The 23,736-nt window shown below is 39.2% G+C and overlaps 1 protein-coding gene across 4 annotated transcripts in view; it reads right to left on the minus strand.

Annotated features, from left to right (window-relative positions):
* LOC131255408 (alpha-N-acetylglucosaminidase-like) overlaps window positions 1-23,736 on the minus strand; it is a 169,818-nt gene that overhangs the window by 63,711 nt on the left and 82,371 nt on the right. For 3 of the 4 annotated variants that reach the window (XM_058256114.1, XM_058256112.1, XM_058256115.1), the window contains 4 exons: window positions 21,570-21,687; window positions 15,381-15,428; window positions 5,653-5,763; window positions 5,412-5,513 (listed from right to left, as the gene is read on the minus strand). In XM_058256114.1, the coding sequence (XP_058112097.1) occupies window positions 5,412-5,513; window positions 5,653-5,763; window positions 15,381-15,428; window positions 21,570-21,687 (379 nt within the window). The remainder of the gene's footprint in view (window positions 1-5,411; window positions 5,514-5,652; window positions 5,764-15,380; window positions 15,429-21,569; window positions 21,688-23,736) is intronic. The other variant, XM_058256113.1, reaches the window with a different exon arrangement.

The raw sequence follows: 23,736 nt of genomic DNA on the forward strand, positions 1-23,736 counted from the left end.
TGATATATCGTGCGGGGCCCACAGAGCAGTATCAGCAGCCAGTAGCCACCTCATTATTGACGCGTCCCTAGGATCCACGGAGGTGGGTGGGACCCCTAACTTTAGGGGCCGGTGTGATGTATGTGGCTAAAGGAAACCGTGGTAATCGACCATTAAAAACTTCTCATGGGCCACAAAAGTTTTAGATCAATATGATATTTGTGTAGTCTCTTCATCTAGATCTTTTCTAGTAGATGGCCCACGTAAGATTCCGATCTAGTTCATTTTTGGGATCACATCCTAAAATGATCTTTCAAAACTGTTGGACGGTGTGGATTTGGGATCATATCCTAAAATGATCTTTCAAAACTTTTGAATGGTGTGGATTTAAGACACATACATCACCTTGAGCCCCACAATCAAGTCCCACCCACCTTCGTCGATCCAAGTCTCACCTAATTCCTCGGGCGCGCATTTCTTGTGAAAGCCTTTTGCAAGAAGTTCCTGCACTGGAAACTTAGGTGGGGCCCACCATGAAGTTTGGGAGAAATCCACCCCAACCATCTATTTTGTAAGCTCATTTTAGGACATTGTACCAAAAATGAGCCAGATCAAAGACTAAAATGGGCTGAAAACGTGAGGATTGAAAGTACACAATTGAAATATTCGTGGGGCCACAGAAGTTTTGAATCAGGGTAATATATGTCTTCTCAGTTCATCTTAATAGGAATGACGTTATGAATGATATGGATGGCATTTAAACATCACTGTCGACCCAGGGAGGTTTTAACGATAGGAATTTCCCTACCCACCTTTTCCTTTAATACGGCCCACTTGAGTCTTGAAACCTGCTCACTTTTGGTCTCAAGTCCTAAAATGAGCAAACAAAACGGATGGCCAGGGTAGATTTCTCACAAACATCACGGTGCACCCACCTAGGTTTCCAGCACAGGAACTTCCTGTCAAAGGCTTTCGCAGGAAATCCACAGAAGCGGATTGGCTGGTGTACCACACACCAATATGGCCGGTGTGTCGACGTCACCAAGTTTTTTGGGTCCCATCATGAGGTATGTTTTATATCAAAATTGTTTGTCCATTTGGTGAGCTCGTCGTAAGGCTTGAGCCAAAAAATAAGGTGGATCCAATTATCTAGTGGACCACACTGCAAAACGTAGTGGGGGATTGAACCTCTACCATTGAAACCATTTTGGTGTCATGGAAGTTTTGGATTAATATGATATTTGTTTTTCCTCTTCATACAGGTATGTGTGACCTTATGAACAAATTGGATGGAAAATAAATGTTATGGTGGGCCCTATAAATGTTTTAATGGTGAGAATCATTGTCCCCACTGCTATTTGTGGTGTGGTCCACTTGAGCTTTGGATATGGCTCATTTTTTAGTTCATTATCAAAAATGATCTTGCCAAATAGTTGAATAGGGTGGATATAATAAATACATCATTGTGTGGCCCATGTAACTTTGATCTCCTTTGAACCATTCGTACAACTCAGAGCTCGAGAAGTGTCAACGCTTGTCTTCACACCACACAACCTGTGTGGTACAATAGCCAGTCTTGTTACAGGATCCATGGGTTCTACCGTGTTGTATATATTTTATTCAGGCCATCCATCTATTTTTTCATATCATTTAACCACATTATTCTAAAAATTAACAAGATCCAAATCTTGGGTGGAACGCACCAGAAAAATTAAGCAGATCCATATCATTAAATGGTTAGTGTTCATTAACCACTGTTTGATGTGGTGTGGTCCACTGAGATTTGAATGTGCTTAATTTTCAGGGCGACATTATAAAATGGGCTATAAAAATGAATGGATGGAGTGGATTTATAATATACCATCAACGTGGGCCCTACAGTAAGCATAATACCCACTAGGTTGTTACTCACAATAGCACCAATCCACACCCGTAACTCACGGTTGTATTTTATTATTGTGTACTTAGTAAACTCTATGGGGTCCACCATGATTTATATATTTTATCCACTCCTTCCATCCATTTTAACAGATAATTTTAGGGATTCATCCCAAAATTGAAGCATATCTAAAGCTCAAATGGACCACACCACGAGAAAGTGTGAATTGAACATATACCATTGAAAAATTCTTAAGGGCCATAGAAGTTTTGGATCAAGCTTATATTTATGTTTTCCCTTCATCCCTGTTTCTGTGATCTTATGAATAGGTTGGATGACAAATAAACATCATTGTGGGCCTTGGCAAGGTTTCAATAGTTGAAATCATTATTCTCATTGTTCCATATGCTATGGTCCACTCGAGCTTTAGATATGCTTCAATTTTGGGCTCAACCCCTTAAATGAGTTGTAAAAACGGTTAGCCGGCATGGATAAACCACATACATTCACGGTGGGCCCCACAAGAGTTTTCTCAGTACGATAAAGCGTACCCAGTAACTCAGTACGCCATCCAATTTCTGCAAGTAGGGCTGTGCATTTCGAAAGAGGGAAGAGGGTTCCGGAGCTTCCGGAACCCTAAAATTCCCAAATCTTCTCCTTGATATGGTCGATTTCTCGCCGAAATCTCTGTTATACAAATCCCCTCGCTGAAATCTTCGTTGCGATGCGAGAAATTTCCATTGTAATCAAAGAAAAAAGAAAGAGGGAAATCGAAATTACCTCTGATGATGGTGCGGCCCACAAAATTCGACCTCCAATCACGTAATCTGAGTCTATAGGTACTGAAATCCCCCCTTCAGTTTTTCCTTTTAAATTTTTTCTTTTTAAAATTTTTCGGTAATTATGAACCCCACATCTCCGACCTTTTATCATCATCGTTGGTTGTTGGCTACAGTGGACTCGTGAGTCCATGGCAGAGTATAGTAAACCCGTGATTCTGTGATAAAATCCGAAAAAGATGCATGATGGTATCGATGATATCCATAATATCGAAGATAATCGTGCAATATCTTATGATATATCGCGCGATACAAACATTTCTTCTTCTTTTTTTGTTTTTTGAACTTCCGAGTGATTTCGTGTAGGATTCATTTTGCTTGGCAGCGATAACAATAATATCGGCCGCTAGTATCAATATTGCGAACACGACCTATGAGATTTTTGGTTAAGAAGAGTCCTATTGATAAATTACATTCCAATATGTTTGTAATATTCCTCAAAGAAGTGATTAGATGCACCTATTTTGTCAACAATTTTGATCTTAAAAGGCAAAAGCACTCTCCTACCTCGATTAAATACATGTCTTAGGAAACACAAAGACAAACACCGCTTGGCCTCACGGCTTACCAACACAAAGATAACCTCTCTCTCTCTCTCTCTCTCTCTCTCTCTCACACACACACACACACACACACACACACTCACACACACAAATACACTATTACCATAAGGATAGGCACTAGTACTAAAAATACTATGGAGACAACCCACTAACCATGGAAGAAGAAATGGTAGCATTTGCAAATAAGACTTGGGAGAAGAACGAGTTACCTGAAGGAAAGTATCCAGTGGGATACAAAAGGGTGTTTACTCTCAGAGTTGTTCAATTGACTATCTATAAACATTTGCTCTAATTGCCAAGTTCAACTCTATCAGAGTTCTCATGTCTCTCCCTGCAAATTTAAATTGGCCGCTCTATCAACTCAACATCAAGAATGTTTTTCTCTGTGTTGATCTCCTACAAAAATTCTATATGATCTCTCCCCCATTGTTTACTCGTATGAGGGAAAAACACCTCGTTTTTCACCTTAAAGAAGCCATCTACAGGTTGAAACAGTCACCTACAACCTGGCTAATGAGTTTAGCACAGGTTTCCCAATGTAGTGACAAACACTGAATGATTGTCAAGAATTGTGGTGAGAAAATAACTATCTTGAGAATCTATGTGCACATTGTCATCCACTTGGGAAATGACAAAATCACTATCCACGAACTAAATCATCATCTTCAATACTGTTATGAAATCCAGGAAGGGGATTATTCCTTCCCAATGGAAGTAGCTCACGACTTTTCCTAGTAAACAGGCAAATTAGGCAACAAACTGATTAATACTCCTCTCAACCCCAACTACAAAATTCAGTTCAAAAAAGTTGGAAGATTGCGAACCTTCTTCCATGTTTCAAAGGATTATTGGAGAAGTTGATTTATCTAACGATCGCTTGACTAGATATTGCTCATGCTGTTGGAGTCATGAACCAATTTATGCATGCCCCTTGCACAACACATCTTGATTCCGTCAACATATACTTTGATACATGAAAGGTGCACCAGGATGAGGGATTCTCTATGCACATCATGGGCACTTACGAGTTGCCTTGGATGCAGATTGGGCAGGCAGACCCGACAACAGATGATCACCTTTTGAATATTGAACATTTCTCAGTGGGAATCTTGTCATCTGAAGAGTAAAAGTAGACTGATTGCCAGATAAAGTTCTGAATCTAAATACCAAGTAAATGGCTCACTTTCCTTGCAAATTATTTTCGTTGCAAAAGTTGCTAATAGAATTAGGCTTTCCTCTTTGGGACCCTATGGAAATGGGGTGTGATGGTCAAGCCGCTAGACATATATCTACAAATCTTGTCTTCTATTAAGGTACTAAACCAATCGAAATCGATTGCTTTGCAGCAAATGAGATCGTCACTCCATAAGTTCAATCTATGGAGCAGCTGGCTGATGCGTTTACTAGATCTCCTCCCAAGGCCAACCTGATTATATTACAAGCAAGCTGGGCGTGATCAATATCTATGCTCCAGCTTGAGGGGGAGTTTTGAATGAGGTCACCCTGTGCTTAGACTTGCAGAGGACCTTATCTAATCATCATCTACCCTATTTTTGTTCTATTTCGGTCTACCATACTTGTTGCATCTCTCGTAATATCTCACTATATTCATTCTTATCCTGTAATATCTAAAAAATAGGTTGTGTATTATATACTTAAAGTTGTTTCTCTACTTCTAGAAATACATCACTAGATCTTCTTCTTGCTTCTTTTCTGAGAGATTTCTATCTCATAACAATAACAAAGCATATAGTATTTTGTTTTAATGCAAGGGCATGCAATCACACCAAAAACAATATTATGTGGACATACAAACACATGACAACTTCTTTGGCTTCAACCAGCCACGTTGACACAGATGGAGACATCTATCATTCTCCTTCAAAATACACTTTTGATTAGCCAATGCAAACTTGTAAGTTGTGCCACTAAAGAAAGCCAAAGGAACTTATGAGGCCGATGCAAAGAAAGGATGACAACAAAACACATTGCAAAACAAATATTGGCAAACTATTAGTGGGACATGTTAAAGTAGCATATCAATGGTTCATCAATGTGTCTCGCACTGATTAAGATGGAAAAGCATGAAGGGTAGCTCGATTAATGAGCAATAAGATACTTTCTTGAAATTGAAAACTAAGCTTCACTTGCCATGGTTGAGTTTTCACTTTTACGAGCATCAATTGGCCCTGATGCAATTGCATCTAAAATCCCATACATCTCAATGTTTCCAGCAAAGTTGTGCAGCATGCACCTATGAAAAACAAAAAAAAAAAATAGTTGGTCAGTTAAACAAAAAGAAAAAGTAACGAACTTTTGAAGTAAAATGGTTCAGCATGGGCCATAATAATATAAAACCATCCAAGCTTCAATACAAAGCAACGTGAACTTTCCAAATGTATGGAACACCGTAGAACTGTTCAGAACTAATCCATATAGGTTTTACTTCTGCAAATAAATCAAGGACAACCAGCCTCCCAAGAGGAACAGAATGTAGAAGTGCCTGCACAACAAGCATCATCAACTATTAATCAAGAGGCACAATATGAATAGGCAACTAGAATAGAAATGCAATAGGATCATGATAATGCTGTGCAGTGTTCCAGAAATTGACAATGTTATCGATAGTATCGTTGATGTTATCGATAGTATCATTGACGTTATCAGTATTGCTGACCAGGCAATACTGAAACCCATGTAAACTGTCTTTTCCAGGTATCCGCAATATATCACCGATGTATCAAAACCATTTCGTATACAGTGTCTCCCCACTGTCTATATAAACCCTCCCCTATACCAAGTTGTATCGACAATGTTATCGCCGATACCACTCAATATGGGGAAAAGGAATTTCTTAGAAGTGCAAATACACAGAAAGTAGGAAAAAAAGAAGAAGAAGGAAATAGAAAATCTGTATTTTTTAGAATTATTATTATGTTTTCTTGGATCTTGAGGGGGGTTTGATTTCAACCATTCCTCTTCAGAATTTTGAATTGAATCAATCATTTGGGGGAGAAATTGACGTTGAAAGCTCTGTGGGCTGGAATACCTAAAGTAAGAAAAAATGAAAAAAATAAAAATAAAAATAAAATGTGTTTTTTTCCCTTTCTTTTTGTATGATTTCACTACAAATCCAAGTCTATGCAAGATTATCGTGCATTGACATGAATTTGAGTGGAATATAGAAAGATTTAAAAGTTGAAATTGGAGGAAATTGGGAAAATTCTATTTCTCCTCATTTTCTTGCCTAAATTAATTAATTGAGGGCCAGATTTTTAATATGATTATGAGTGTTGGCTGAACTATCGATTCATATAGATCTTTCGAATTTTTGGACTTTTCTTAATTATTTAAAAATTTGAAATTAAATTTTTTTAAAATCTGTTTAATTTGGAAAAATAATTTCGACTCTTTTTTTTTATTATTATTATTTTTTTCTTGTTCATGATCGTATGTTGATGGTCCATTTCTTAATTGAATTGGTTTATTTAATATATATATATATATATATATATATATATATATATATATATAAATGTCGTCACTTGTCTTGCCCTTTTGATCATTTCCCTAACACTCTTCTTCCCAATATCTTCCAATATAATATCAATACAATGGGCAACACATAAGAACCAAAATATATGTGTTGTCTTTATCATCAACTTTTCTCCTGCAGCCTTATATGTTGCTTCGTTATCTGTCACAATCTGCACCACATTCTCCTCCAATCTCATCCACTACTTTATCAATAAGGAAAAATAAATAAATAGCATTTTTTTTTCTTCCAAGGCATCAATTTACTTATGGTACACCGTTCTCAAGTGGTAGTACGCTGTGAAGTTGATCATGCTGCGTTTGGTTGGGTTAGTCCAACCATTGCACATGATCGTGCATCCTTTGGCCGGCCATATGAGTTTAAAGGTATTCACGTATGCTTTCGCATCTGCATACTCTGCATCTATCCATTTCCCCTTAATCTCCCTAACCGTGGGAGCTTTAATTCCTTCATCTGCTTCTGCAGCTGCATCAATTACCACCTGTCAATACGGAGAATTGGCCGCGTTTGGGGGTATGTTGGCATATATAAATAACTTTGTTGCAGCCCTACATATCTTGTAAATGGAAGTTCTACTCCACACTTGTTTTATCTTTTTTTATTTAGTTAATTCTTTCCTAAACACAATTGGATCAACAGAGGGTTTCCTAGCTCATTTATTTCTTCTTCCACATGTACAGGGGCATCACATGAAGATGTCTACCGTCGGCTGTCAAACATACGTCGTAATCCACCCAACCTATCCCCCCCCCCCCCCCCTCGAAAAAAAAAAACATTAATAAATAAATAAATTGTATCGCATAGAGAACTAAAAAATATATATAATAAGTTGCATAATCTATTAAATGCAATTTAATATGTTATACTATGATTAACACATCATATTCAACCAATAAAACAGAAAATGATTGAAAAAAATAATTTCTCCTAATTTTAAAAAATAACCCAAAAACAGTTTTAATATATATATATATAAAAACTCAGTTACATAATATGTTAAATGCACATTGATATGTTCCACTACGATGATTAACACAACATATTCAACCATTAAAACAGAAAAAGATTGAAAAGAAATTATTTTTTCTAATTTATAAAAATCAGCCGAAAATAGTCTGAAAATTAAAAAAAAAAATGAAAAATATATATAATCAGTGGCATAATCTGTTAAATGCATATTGATATGTTCTACTATGATTAACACATAATATTCAACCATTAAAACAAAAAAAGATTGAAAAAAATATATATATTTTTCTTAATTTTAAAAAATCAGCTGAAAATAGTCTGAAATTTTAAAAAATAAAAATAAAAAAATCCGAAAATTGATTGCATAATCTGTAAAATGCACATTGCTATGTTCTAATTTAAAGATTTTTTTAGTAAAATGTATAAAAACCTATTTTTGAAGATTTTTGAGAAAATAGCCCATAAAGCTTCGATTCAACAAAATCCTTTAAATAACTAGTTTTGATCCTCAAATTCAAGCTAAGAGTAGTCAAAATTTGCATTAGAATAGTTTATGAAAGAATTTGGAAGAGAAAAGTGTCAAAAAATGAGAAAAATCACAACTTAAAAAGACAAAAAAAAAGCCGTTTTTTAACCGTTACAATCTGACCATTACAGGTGGATATGACCGTTACAGGCCGTAACAGCCATTTTGATTTCAAAGTCCAAGGGGTCACCAGTTCGACCCCGTATCACGTAACGATGTCGACCGTTAACCGATTTTGAATACCTTGTCGTGTATGCATTTATGCATGGACAGATCATGGATGTGTGTATGCATGCATGCATGCATGGATGGATGGATCATATATGGACATGTGTATGTATGCATGGATGGATGAATAGATGTATTAATATATGTATGTATGGACGTATGGATGGGATGGATAGACATGTATGTATGCATGGATGGAAAAAATCCACCATTTTCCCCATGTTTCCCTCAGTCAACGATAACATTTCCTAGTATCGGCGATATTGATACATGTTCCCTGTCCCCGGTCAGCGATACATGTAACGATATTGATACTATGAACACTGGATATGAGGTACTTGAATCAACAACACAAGCGGAGCAAATGTACCTAGCTTTCCTATCCTTGTATATGAACTCATAGATGCTTGGAGAACTGCTAGTTTTTGTCTTTCTTCACCAATAGCCTAGGAGGTGGAATCCGAAATTGAATCACCAATATTAGAAGAAAGTTTGGCCTCTATGGTAACAACATGTGTAGAAGGTGGCCTGGATTTGGGGTGCAAATGAGGATGAAGATCCCAACACCACTCCTTAACATGTCCTCATTTCTCAGAATGATTGCACACCAACTTTTCCCAATTTAGTGTTGGTGGAGGTGCTCTGCCAGCTCATCTCGCAACTTACAAGATCTGGATGATTTTTTATTTGCCACAAGAGATATTTTGACCAAAGATGATTGCTCTCCTGCTTCCTAAACCATGAACATAGTTGTAGACAAATTCTAGAGAAGGAAGGCTATCCTTCCCAAGGACTTGGACTTTCTGTAAGTTGGAACTCATAATCGAGATGAAGCCCGGCTAGGAATTAATAAGTCGGGTGTTGTTGTATTTATTTTGCCATGTCTACAGCAATAAATGCTAAAGTTTGGGAATGAACTAGCTCTTTCCAACTGTCTTATGGCCACAAAGTACCCCTCAATAGTCATATTCCCCCTGCTCCATATTCGTAATCTCATGATGTATCAAGTACAAACAAGCAAATCTTTCCCATTTAGTATATGTTTTTGCAATCGTATACCTTTCAAAATCTTCTTAAACATAGTGTTTCAGTATCAGTATCAACGGATGTATTGCACCCTTGACCCTTGGGATACGAAAATATATCATGTATTGCAAGGGAAATATCATATCTATCGCATAATGTATCGGTGATTTTGGGAAACATTGGGAAATTGGTCAAAATTTTCAATGAAACTTTAGAGGATGTTAAAAGGGACATCATTACATAGTTAGAACTCAAAAGATCACAACAAACAAGTACACAAATAAGTTTCCTTTCTATAGGTTCCTAAACTATGTTGTCTAACAGAAGTTCATATAATTTATAAATCATAGAAGACATGTATGAAAACATAACCAATTAATTAATATAAAAATTTGAACACGTCCAAATTATCTCTCATAACCTAAAAATTTGGTAAATTTCCTCATATAATGATGAGATTGGTGGACATTTTCTAGACAATTAAGAATGAAAAATATCCAATGGTCTTGTTTCAACAAACAAGTGTTCCACGAATCAAAAGTTAGAATCATTTACACAATCTGATTTTGGGACCATAACATAAACAGTGGGTTCCACAATGTAATTGTTTAATTTGAGTTAGTACATAACAGGTGTAGAATTTGAGTGCATGTGTATCAAGTGTTATACGTTTAGTATATAACATGTGTACAATTTGAGTGTATGCGTATCAAGTGTTATACTCTGCCAAAGTATCATAGAACTAATCCCTTGCGACCCTGATCCGTTTATTGCCACAAACTAGGGTAACTATCTCCCCCGGACCTTGACCCGATAGGCAAACCTTGATCAAACTGCAATGAGCAATAAGCCCCATCATCGCCCTCAAGCCCGAGATTGCTTGAATTGGTGTGACATCCATGGCAACAGGAAAAGCATCCTCTATTAAATACCTTGATAGCATTCCTTGACAATCTTCACTAGAGTAGGAAAAAAAATCCTTCCCAAAAGCCATCAGAAGGAGAGACCTAATTCCCGAACTTACGATAGCTAAACCAACATCATTACCATCCATTCCGTAATAGGGCCCGAAAGACATTTCCATCATCATCACCGCACCCCCAATCATTTTCAAAGTACATGCCTCAATGCCCATTGGTGTTCTGAAGCTTGACTCAATGCCAATTGGAATCGCAAAGGTGGAGAAAAAATTGCGAAGGTCAAGAGAAAAAACACGAAAGTAGTCACAAGTACCAAAGGGAGATCCACATGGCGCAGTTCCCTCCATGCACACAAGCAACACAACCATACATTCCTCGTCGCCTGGGCTTCCCTCATGCATGGAAAGATCATTGCATGAATCCTCCCATGCAAGCTCCACATGCATGACATGCGACTCAGCCAAGAAACCCAACTATCTAGTTGTCCCCCACTTATCTGCAACCACCAACCATGTGTTCCTATCTTACGAATTAAACTCCTCAATTCCACCACTCGGATCTGACCCAACACTCCTTCGGAGACACGAGTCCTCCACACTTATAGCTCCAGACCCCAAGCCCTCTCTTCTCATGCCATTTGGCATCCGAGCCTACTCTGAGCTGCTGACCTCCCCATATTTTCTGGGATAAAAGATCCTCTAGCCACCATAATGTATCTTCCTGCAATGGGGCTAGGAACACCTGTCACAGAATGGATGTCGCATGTAGTGAGCGAGACAACTAGAAGGTGACGTGGAAGAACAACAGTCACTTTATCTGCACCAACCTATGCGCGATAACTCCCAAAGGACACGTCCTTGAAAGTATACGGTGCTCCAGTGGAGCATTGAAATTGTATTACTTCCCCCTTCAGAGCTCCACCTTCGAGCAAGCCACAAGCCCCCACCCCCTGCAGCTAGCTTCTGCTTCCTCTCTCCTTCATTCTCTTCTTCCAAAACCCTTATATCCACTGTCACATCCCCCACAGTGGAAATCTAACCAACTTCTTCCTTCTAACGAGAATCTTGGCCACCCTTACCTTAACACCCTCCTTAAGTTCAAGATTAACAGCCACGACCTCACCATAGCATGAGCCAGTAGCCACAAAAACCTCTTGAACCCATAATTCCGTTGGCAATCCCCATATTTGAAGCCAAGCTTCCTCCCACCCTAGCATTGACCAATTTGCCCAATGGTGTAGATATTTAACCGTTTTATCTTTGAACAGAGAACCTGCCATAAGAATCTTCTCGAGATTTGCATCCGGTCGCAACGAGAACCACACTTCAATCCACCAATAGGTTTCAACACCACGTCACCTTCCTTAAATTCTCAGTTTTCCCACAACCAAGTTCCACCTTCAACAATGATGCTTGCTCCGTGATTGTCGCAACCAAATTTCACTGCAAGGCATTCCAAGCATTGTCTACCATCAAAGGATGGACCCTGACGACAAGACCATCAATTGCCTTCTCTGTCCAAACCAACCTGCCATCACCTTCAAGGACTTAACCACCTTCTCTGCTTGCAATCTGCAAAGAAGGCACGTCGATCTTCCTTAACAACACCTCTTTGAAAGATTTTTAAGGCCCCTTCTCGCCCCTGGTAGGTTCAACACTCCACTTAATAACCCTGCCTTCTCTCTTGATGTTTCTCCCTCTCCTTTCCCCCCACCCATGGTTTCACCATTTCTTGCTGATTGAGAAGACAAGTGATTGATAACCTCTAGGCCGTATTCAGCGCTAGTCTTCTTACACCGAAATCTAGTATCATTCACTATTGCAAAAGCCCTCTACATCTCCTCCACTTCCTCCATTCACAAAAATATGGAATCCCCAAATGGCCCGCGCCCTTTTGTCCCAGGAGATTATTACCTCCATCATACCCGCTCTACTGAATACCCTCTAAACGTTAATCTTTGTCCAATCATCCAAAAATCCGTTGAAGAACAAGGTTGGAAGTTCCGTCAGAGCTAAGACTTCAATACCTCCGGTGTTTGGATTCTTACCCTTTCTAGGGGTGTACACCAAGTCGAACCGAGTCGAGCTCTGACGGAATAAGGTTGGGAGAGAAGGTGTTTGGATTCAAACACCTCTCCCAAGGTGTGCTCTCTCCCTTGTAGATTTGTCCATTCCTCATATGTGCTCTCTCTCTCTTTTGGAGATTTGCCAATTCCTCCCAGGATGAAAACAACCTCTGCACCTCCTTTGGTCGATTGCAGGCATATCTTTTCTCTCACTTCTTGTCTTCGCTTAAACAATCTCCCTCTGGAGCAAAACGACCTCCTCGAACAGCTCCTCATCTCCCTCCTCGAACAGAGCTTTTCTTCCATGGAGTTAAAAAGAGACAATGAAATGACTTCGAAATCCAGTCATTAAAGCATGGGCAAAATGGCTTTTCATGACTAGTTTTAGTTATTACAATTATGTATAGGGGGATTATTTGATAGTTTGGTGGAGTACGAGAAGACATAGACAGTCACACAACCACTGTACATTTAGACATGCTATAACCTCAATCTAAACTGTCCAAATCGTGGGATACGCTATAAATGGGGCATAACATTGGAAAAATATCGATATGATGATCCTAACTTTTGATTGATGGACGTTTGGTTGTTGAATTTGGATATTTCACTTGTTTACTATAGAAGTCATATTTAACAGACACAAATTTACTCTTTAATTGTTGATTGTCATCAACCTATGTAATAGACTATTAGAGAGCGCTAGATTGTAACTGTTAAAGTCCCTTGACATACATTGATATGCCATCCCCTAACAGCTCGAGCTTTTAGAGCAAGTAGTTATTTGACATGGTATCAAAGCAGAAGGTCAAGTGTTTGAATCCCAGGAGTAGCAAATATGCCTCTGTAATATATTCTCCCACAGGAGGCCAGTAAAATCAAGTCCGGCCAAGGGACCGGGAAATCAAGCCCGACCTGTTTATGGTGTGAGAGTCCCTCCACCCTTGTCCAGTATGTCCCCATGTAGAGTTACACCCTACACGTGTGGGGGAGTGTTGAAGTCCCTTGATATACATTGATATGACATCCTCTAACGGCTCAAGCTTTTAGAGCAAGTGGTTATTTGACAGTAACCAATCTATGTACTAGTCTATGACATTCTGCCTATGGGAGTATTTTGCTCCCCTTGCTAGTCCCTAGCATGGTAAAGGAGGGTTGCATTAGATTTGCAACTGGAGTGAAACTTTTGCCATAACTTCCAATATCAATCCAAAAATATGACATTCCAAACTCACGCTAGGCCATTCACCCTTGATAGAGTGGAATGACGGAAAAGGATTCACGAAGCCAACCCAATTAGTTGGGATTAGGCTTAGATAATGATGATGATAGTTCCTATGAGAAAATTTTGCTTGGGGAGACATCATATTCCACTATTTTGGCATCTCCACAACTAAAGCTCATAAGCCATTCCCAAGATGATTGACAACATCAATTTGCTCGTTCGTCAGGAGATGATAGGTACTACTATAACTTAGCGTCCCATCCAAATTGTTTGCTACACAAATGACTAATGAATTTCACCCCACAACCAAATGTAATTGCTTTCATAATTCAATGATGGTAAAGAGATACTTTTCAAGAGATTCACATTATGAGAATATACGTTAATTCCATGTAAACAACGAAATGGACAATCAAAGAGAAGCTATCTGATAAAAGAAAGAGTCAATCCATATCTTGTTGAATCACAGGCAGGTCAAGCACAAAATCAATACTGACAATATTAGCCCAGGAGGCCCGTGGGAGCAACAACTGGAGAATAAAACTGATGTTCTGAGCCTAAAATTGAGAGAGTTGATACACAACAACAATCAACAAATCGAAGCACATCTCACTTCATTTTGATCCAAATGTAATTTTCGGTGGTCATGACTCATGAGAAGTGCTTGCTTGAACTGTTCTCAATGCAGGTCACCATACTCCGTTCAATCTTATCCATGAAACAAATGCATACTTAGCCCCAACTAGCTCCGTTCAATCTTATCCATCAAATAAGTGCATACTTGCCCTAACTAGGTTGGGGCAGGGCCATCCCAAATTTCTCGGAGTACTTCCGATATAAAGAATGATGTTTCCCTCTTTGGTTAAGATTAGGATAAGCAGACACAAACCTCATTTAGAATCTTAGATCTCCCAAAGCATGGAAGCATACCTTTTCTAATAGCACTTTGGCCTAAAGATATGAAATACATAGAGGAAATGGAAGGGAATTGAAATTAGAAGTAGAGCACAACAACAAACCTTAAACAAAGGAACAAGTTTTTCCTTAAACAAAAGTTGCTTCTCTTTTTCATTTAGAATGTTTAGTCTAACATTACAAGCCAAACATGCTCAAAACTTGAGCATCCTAACAACTACAAATTAGTCACTAAAGCCAAATATCGTTCAAAAGATTCTTTTCAACTATACAACCCAAGCCAACTTGATTCAAAAAAAAAAAAAAAAAAAGTTTCTTTCAAGAAAGAGATCACCACAAAAAACTTAAATCAAATAAGCTGAAAAAAATTGTTAACAGACTTCATAGTTGAGAATTTTTCAGGCCATGTCAGCATTTCCTTGCAATAACACTATTAACATTATGACTATACTAATAGAGAAGGGAAATGAACCATTGGTACTGTGATACACTCCGTACGAGTATCAGAGAGCAAATTGTCCACTGAAAAAGTATATTTACGCAGTAAATTTATGCAAATGACTAAAATGAAGCAGTGAAGACGAATTGTGACATTGAACCAGCATGCTTAAGAAAAACGAATGAGAAAAAAAAAAAAAAAGAAAACGAATTACACTAGTAAAATGCATTAAAAAAAAGTCTACCCTTCACCTTCATTTGTGGTGGCCTCCAAAATGGATCATATGTAAACAACCACCCCTACACGATGAAACAAACATGAGTTATAACGCTATGGAAATAAAACAAATTTTCGGGGTGAATTGAAAGGATGAAAGGTGTAGAAGCAGCAATGAACCTCAAAGAAGTTGAAACATACCAAGTGTTAAATGATTTATAATTGAAAAAAAAAAAAAAAAAAAAGTTTCTGTCTTTATAGATTAATAGAAAAGAAAAGAATAAGAAAAAGAAGAAGAAAAGGTGATATAGAGGAGAATAGAGAATAGTGGTGTAAAGGAGAACAGAGAATAGAGGAGACTGCTCGATTATCACAAAATAGTTGCATTGTTAGGTTCACTACAAAACCCGTTTTGTAAAACAGCTACTTATGCACACGAGCTCACACGTGGTATGAGCCATCGCCTTATATTATGCTTCAATGCTTGATTGGGCTACAATACTCTACTCTCCCACATAATTAAATTTCGTGCCACAAATGTGCAATACCTGTTAGTAGACCATATATCGCCTATCAATTAGAGATACTGCCCAATCGGCATCAGAATACACTATGACTTGAAGATGATTACTCCTTGTGTACAAAATTCCCTGATCGGAATCTCTCTTGGGGTACCACAGAATCCGGATAATTGCATGGATTTGCATCCATGTAAGGCACCCTTGGCAAGCTTATAAACTAGCTCACCACGCTCACAACACATGATATATCTAGCCTGGTGACAATCAGATAGAAAAGCTTTCCGAATAATCTTTTATACCTTACTGGGTCTTCAACCATATCTCCTTGATCACCAACTAGTTTATGGTTCAGATCTATTGGTGTAATAACTAGCTTATTACCAAGAAGACCTACTGTCGTTGAGACAAGTTAATTCATTCATGTGATTTGGTGATGCAGGACAACTAACCACTTGCTCTAAAAGCTCGAACTGATAAAGCGTGGTGATTCGTGAATCAATCCCTTTATCTCATAGCCCAAGCCCCACATCCCATGGATTGCATCATCGGCCGAACCCCCCTCGCGGGCCCCACATCACATGGGTTCTACCTCACACGAGCCACCCGCCTCACACAGGTGGGGGTCACCTCACACGAGCCAACCTCCTCATATGAGCCGCCCACTACATTTGTCCACCTGCATCCCATAAACCACCACACTCGAGCCCAGTGTGAAAATGCCCGTGAAAAAACACTGACACCAACAAAATCAAATTTGGCGAATGAATTTTATGTTTTTTTTTTTAAATCAAATTTTCTTAGGGGTTTTGGGATTTAGAGATTGAGGTTTGGTGATTTTGGAAATTAGCGATCCAAGGATTAGGGCGAGAGCCCATACGTGTGAGCCGGTACGGACGCACGTATGTGTGCACGTGTTCATGTTTGGATGGGTAGGGGAAAGAAGAAAGGAGATGGATTGGGTTGGGTTTTGATGGTTTTAGAGTTGTAAGGGAATGAGAAGAAGAGAAGTGAAGAAATGGTGTACCGTGTTGGAGGAGAGAGGAAGAAAGTTACTGTTATGGGTAAAAATGGACTGGCTAAGGAGAAGGGGTTAGCTTGGACATCTGTGCTCATCATGTGATCAGCCAGCGCGGTCATGACCAAGGAGCTCCTTAATGGCCAGAAAGGAATAATCCACTGTTGGGGAAACGGCCTACTCCTCGAGCTCGGCCATCAGAAGATAAGTATCTCCCCTTGCATCAGATGCCGAGCCCTTCCACGGTCCCATCCATTTTCGAGCTGCTGCTCGAAAAATCTCTTGGTAAGGGCCCCCGAGGTACGACCCTGCACGAGGCAAGATTCTAAGCCACTACACTCAGGGAAACCCTGCCCCGTACAGTAAGATGAAGAGGATGGTCATTCCCGATTTCGTCTATATTCTAAGGAGCTCAACCTCGGTACTCAAACACGACTCCCAAGGACAGGTCGGCAAGTCGGAAACTTGCTTAATGCCAAGGGAAAACTTGACCACAACTCACTAGAGAATCCAGGTCCACAAACTACTCCTCAAGATGGCTATGTCAGTCGCATCGGCCTCCTACTACATGTTTCGATTGGTTCTAACTATTTAAATCTTATCAAAGAGACCTACCCGAGATCTCAGCCAAGGATCTCGGGAGATAACTGCAACACGCATCTGTCTGATATCTCAGTCGAAGATCTCAGAAGATATTCGCGATATGCTCGGGATACAACACCCCTACTAAATAGGGAGATTGCCCTCTACGCCATCGCCCTTTTTCAATTATAAATAATAGCATCTCTAATGGTGAAAGGTACACACAACCCAACGCAGAAAATACACCCTAAAACCTTACATTCTACTAGACCTAGTTTGCATGTCTAACTTTGGCATCGGAGGGTCCCCTGCTGTAGCCAGGGTCTCCATCTTTGTCTTCTCTTGTAGGTATCAAGTGGTCAAAGGAGGACATCCAAATTTCTACATCAACAGTTACCTTTGAGGAATCCACCACCAAGCAAGCTTCTACCGTTCCACAATTCAATTGGAAGGGAGCATTTTATTTATATTATTTAATATATATATAAAACAAGATCAGGGTCCAAGCGGCCCAGATCTGAAAGATCTGGTGGCGCGATGGTCTTATAGATAAGATCTAATAGCCGAATCGACGCGAAAAGAAAAATCATATGACTAAAACTTAGAGTTGGGCATCGAGTTGAGTCGAACCAAGTTAAGGCTGACTCGACTCGATCCGATTTTGAAATAGGCCAGACCCAAACTTGATCCGACTCGATACCGACTCCAGCGTGCCTGACTCGATCCAAGTTCGGTCTCGCCCGGACTGATCCGGACCGAGTCCGATCTGGTCAGAAGTATCGAGTCGAGTCGAGTTGGCACTGAGTCGGATTGAGAGATGAGAAAGGGAGGGAGTGGAGAGGAGAGAGGAGGAGGGTGATGGTAGTGGGTGGTTGTCGGGCTTGGAAGAGGAAGAGGAGGTGGTTGTTGGGCTTGGAAGAGGAAGGGAGGGAGTGGAGAGGAGGGAGAGGAGGAGGAGGAGGAGGGTGATGGTGGTGGGTGGTTGCCGGGCTTGGAAGAGGAAGAGGAGGAGGTGGTTGTTGGGCTTGGAAGAGGGAGAGGAGGATGAGGGAGGGAGGGAGGGAGGGAGGGAGTGGAGAGGAGAGAGAGGAGGAGGAGGAGGAGAGTGGTGGTGGTGGGTGGTTGTCGAGCTTGGAAGAGGAGGATGAGAGAGAGAGAGAGAGAGAGGTTGGGATCGGGTCAGGGTAGGGTTAGAGAGTCAAGTTTCGAATCGAGTCGAGTCTAACCGGATCGAGTTTCAGGTCGAGTCGGATCAAGTTACTAGGTAACTTGAACACAACTCGGTTTGAGTTCGGATTGGGCAAAGCTTACTCGGTTCGGACAGACTCACCCATTCGGTTCGGGTCAAGTCAGATTGGACCGAGTCGGATGAGTCAAGTTAGCCGGATCGGGTCGTCTCGTGCCCACCTCTACTAAAACTCTCCTAAGCAACGCACATGCATCATCCCTAAGTGGGGTCTTCCTTATGCACGTCCAATGCATGTGGGGCCTTCAAAGTGGTCCATCGAGCCCCATCTGGAACTCATCTCCCATCCGCAAAAAGAGTTGCGCTGATGTGGGTGGTCGCCTCTATCTCTCGTACACCCGAGTAGGTCCTTTAATGTCCCCATCAACTCTCCCCGCCTAAGAAGAATTTGCCACTACTAAAATAAATTTGTGGTAATGCTCGAGGAGGTCAAGACCAATGTGCTACAACTCTGCCTCTGTAATCTAGGTGTTCTCTGACTCCAGCCTATTCTTCCACTTCATGAGGTATTTCTAATATCCTCCATGGCGGGTAGAGACCGCTTGGTCCCGAACATCCCTGATCTATTCTTTTCGTCTAGGTAGTGATGGAAGTGAAGGCAATGGGTGGGAAGTAGGGTCTGGTAAAGGCCATGGGCTGGGGTCGGGGTCAGGGACACCATTTGCAGGAGGGCTTGAAGATGGAGGTGTGGGTCCGTCACAAGGCACAAGATCCTCCATGTTGATTGTTGCATTAATGCCTGTGTCAGATGGAAGATCCACCACACATCCATTGAGGCCCACTCATGTCAAAATTTTATAGGTTACACTGTGGGCATGCAATTTTCTCACAGTTCCCTGTGGGAATCGTTTGGGCCTAATGCGGACCATGACGTAAAGATGAGAACATCACTTCACATACACCTTTACATACATATCAGAGGATGTGGTGGGCCACATCGATTTCCCTATGGCTAGGCGAGTAGCCGTGATTGTGCCGACGACCCCATGTGCATGTGCAAGCATCTGTACAACTCCACAATGGGAAGATGCACATGGGTTGCTTCATAGAGTAATCTGGACTGTTGGATTGGAGGGACATGACGATCAGGCCGTTGGAACACATGATCGGGTCATTAATCATGGGTCGTTCACACTAGCTTTTCTTAGATTTTATCAGCTTATAGAATTTAGTTTAGTTTATGTTATGTTTGGACATTATTGTGAGTGTTTTTACTTGATTTTATTTAAACAAGGGCTATTTTTGTTAAAACTCACAAGACGATGGTTATTGTAATTATTGAAACTTCTTGGAGCTATAAAAAGAGGGTGGGCGTGTGACTCTCCCTCATTGGATTTTGTGAAAACAAAAAACGAAAGAAGCTTTACTCCTTTTCTTCTTCCATCTTCATGAGATTTGAAGATACTTCCATGTGATTTGGAAGGGAGATTAGTGTTAAGCTAATCTTCATCAATAGACGTGTGAGGTCTCCATCTATCCCCACATCATCATCCATTATCTCTCCATCAAGGTATTTTCTTAGATTCTCCCATCCCAAATCTTCATCTTCTCCCAAACCTAACTTTCCCATACCCATCCACAATCCAAACCCTAAAAGACCTAAACCTATCCAACCTAAACACACGTGCGATTTTACGGCCACGTGTGAACCCCTCGAGTCAGCCGTACGCAGTGTTTTAAATATCGATGATATCGGCCAATATATCCCACGATATTTTGTGCATCCCACCTGTGCAATACGAAATGCAAGTAGTGGAATATATCCCACATGTCCGATCCGGTGAGCATTTTTTATTTTCGATCATTTTTTTCTGTAAATCATGCTAAATCAATGTTGAATTGTTACAAATCCATGAAAAAACATGAATTGGGAGCTTTAATTTTGAGATTTGGAAGACCGAGATACGGAAAATTAAGAAAAAAAATTAAAAATATCCCAATTTCTCGCAAATTGGTTGCAATCTGTCCAAACACAAAATCAAACATGTATATAAGCTGATTTAGTGATTCTTCTTTGGTCTTGAATGTATTGCTTGTGTTTGCACACATCTTCTTACATTTATAAATTATATGAATAAACTTTGAATATAATTGCATCAATTTAGTTAGACAAGGCATAGATTAGGACCCCATACAAAGAAAACCTATTATATTCACCTGTTTTTTTTTTGTAATGTTTTGATTCGTAAGTGTATATTTATGTCATTTTTAACAATCACTAAATTTCATTGAAAAATTCGACAAATTTCCAATGTTTCCCCATGTTTCCAACAACAATGATATAGCCTTTACGACTTTACGACTCTGTATCGTGCAATGGTTGCCATTGTTACCTTTACGTAACAGCCTTTACGGCCCCATAACGGCCTTTACGACACACCATGATTGTACCATATTCAAATAAGAAGGTTTCTAGTCTTACACATGCATTAACACACAAATGAACTAAGAATGATAGATCCAAGTTGCCCACTAGGTAGGCACCACCAGTTATATGTCAATGGTCCACATTCAACAAATTGTGATGAATATTTATAAAAACTACAAAATTAACTATTTGGGAGCCCACATTCACCAAAAACTTACAAAAAATACAAATCAACCATTCAGAGTGCCTTGCCTATAAAGCTTTTCATGCTCCAAATACATCAAGAAAATTTGCCAAACTAATTTAATATGCTTATGATGCATGGCTATTACAAGGTATCAGTATTTTAAATAAGGAGAAATCCTATCAAAGGAAATAGTTAAAATATTCCATGAGAATTCTAAGGAGACCTACTGATAAAAGCTAAACATACAGTGAAAAAAAGCATCACTATGAAAAGATTACAAAGTAATAAAGAGCACCTCCTTGTACCTGCATTAACCATACAGCATCATTATCACCACTCCACATGGCCTTATAAATAGCTGCACCTAATGAGGATATGTACTCAGGTTCATCTATAGGTGGAGTGTTCTCATCAAAAGTGTCACTGCAAAGAGAAAAGAAATTTTAGAAACACTTTGAAGGAGAAACATTAAAAAGTCTTGTCTTCCAACAGATCTACTAACTCCTACTTGTTCTGGAAAAAAAATAAATAAATAAATAAATTGTATTTTTAGCAGATTAGGAGCAATCCCGATAAGCAATAAAATGACGAAGAGTACATTGAGATGGTTCAGTCATGTGCAAGGAAGACAAGAGACAATAGTTCCAATAAGGAGAGGAACCTTGATAAGGGTTGAAGGGCCTGAAAAGATTATGAGAGGAATTACCTCAAAATGTCCTAGATGGAGGTAGTAAGAAGGGATATGAAAGCTTGTTAACTTACCAATGCCTTGGATAGGAATGAGTATCAAAACATGATTCATAGAACTAACTCCAAAAGGTTGAGACAAGGCTATGATGATAATGATGATAGCATGCATCAACATATATAATTAACTAGAATGTGTTGCTCCACCATGGATATAAAACACTTCTAGCTCATCTTCACTAAATAACAATGTTGTCAAATCCCATACAATAGCATAAGCCATCAACCTGGGCTGATTGCTTATACCATTGCATAATCACATAAGCGATCGCTCAAATTTAATGAAAAAAAAAAAAGTCAAAAAAAAATTCTAATAACTTAAGAAAAACTGTATAATTACCATATAATTTTTTTTTTTTTTTTTACCTATTTCATTGTAGTTTGACTATTAGATCATCTATAAGTTATATTATATAATATCACAAAACATTCAACAAGTTACACTAAGAGCAAATTAATTATTAAAACCTACAAATATAGAAATTTTACTGATAACTTGAATCTTGTTTAGTTGATGCATACATGAGATAATACAATACGAGTTACAAGTACAACTCTACCAGTTAAACTTTCAATTTACAAATAACTAAACTTACAAGTCACAACCTTGGGAAGTACACTATCGCATAAGGTGTATGCAAGGGCATAATCACATAAGACATCGCATACTTAATGCATAAAAAAGTATGCCATCACAAACACCCCACATGCCATCATGGCGTATGCAATTTCAGTGGCCCATTTCGCATATGCGATCGCATAATAGCTTATTTGATCACATATGACAATTATGATCGCATATGACAACAGTGCTAAATAATAAACAATTGTCTTACAATATGTGGTGGTGAAGAACGAGCAAAACACAGCAAAACATTACATAATCTTCCATAATCACAAGTCATAACAACACTAATTAGTCTCTACTTGATGTTATGGAACATAATTCGAGAGCCGACTGCAATATTAAATGTGAACCTTCACGGTTTTACTATATTTGGTATATCAAGAAACCATGAATCATCACCCTTCTGATTAGAATAATAGAGAGATTTTATATTCTGAAAAGGCTAACAAGGGCCCTAATAACAAGTAAATTAGAGTAATAGAGAGACTTTGTATTTCAGGTTGGAAGCTATAGAAGATTTACAAAGTAAAGGGGGAGAAAACAGAAGAAAAGAAATATGGAAGAAAGAGAGAAATTGAGAGTTAGGGTTCAAAGTCCAGCTCTCTTCTCTTTTAATATTAAAACAGCCAGTACACCACAGGAGTATAGAAGATACATTTGCATGCACCCCTATATTTCTCTACACTCCCCTCAAGCTGCAACATCAATGTTAGATTTGCCCAGCTTGCCCAAGTACAAAGCCTATTACAACTCAAGGACTCAGTGAAAACATCAGCCAAGTGATCATTAGACAAAAAATAAAGCATTATAAACTCCTCGGCAATAACCATCCCATGAACAAAATGACAATCCACTTTGATATATATATATATATATATATATATATATAGAGAGAGAGAGAGAGAGAGAGAGAGAGAGAGAGAGAGAGAGATAACATCAACACATTCTGTTTCCATGCAAGGTATTAAGAAACAGTTACGTAACGGCTGTTACGACCATTATGTAATGGTAATGGTGGGAACCATTACACATTATAGGGCTGTAATGGCCATTATGGAAAGAAAATGGCCCATAACGGCCGTTACAGCTTTGTAAAA

Source organism: Magnolia sinica, chromosome 9 (assembly GCF_029962835.1).
Source record: "Magnolia sinica isolate HGM2019 chromosome 9, MsV1, whole genome shotgun sequence".
Taxonomy (NCBI): domain Eukaryota; kingdom Viridiplantae; phylum Streptophyta; class Magnoliopsida; order Magnoliales; family Magnoliaceae; genus Magnolia; species Magnolia sinica.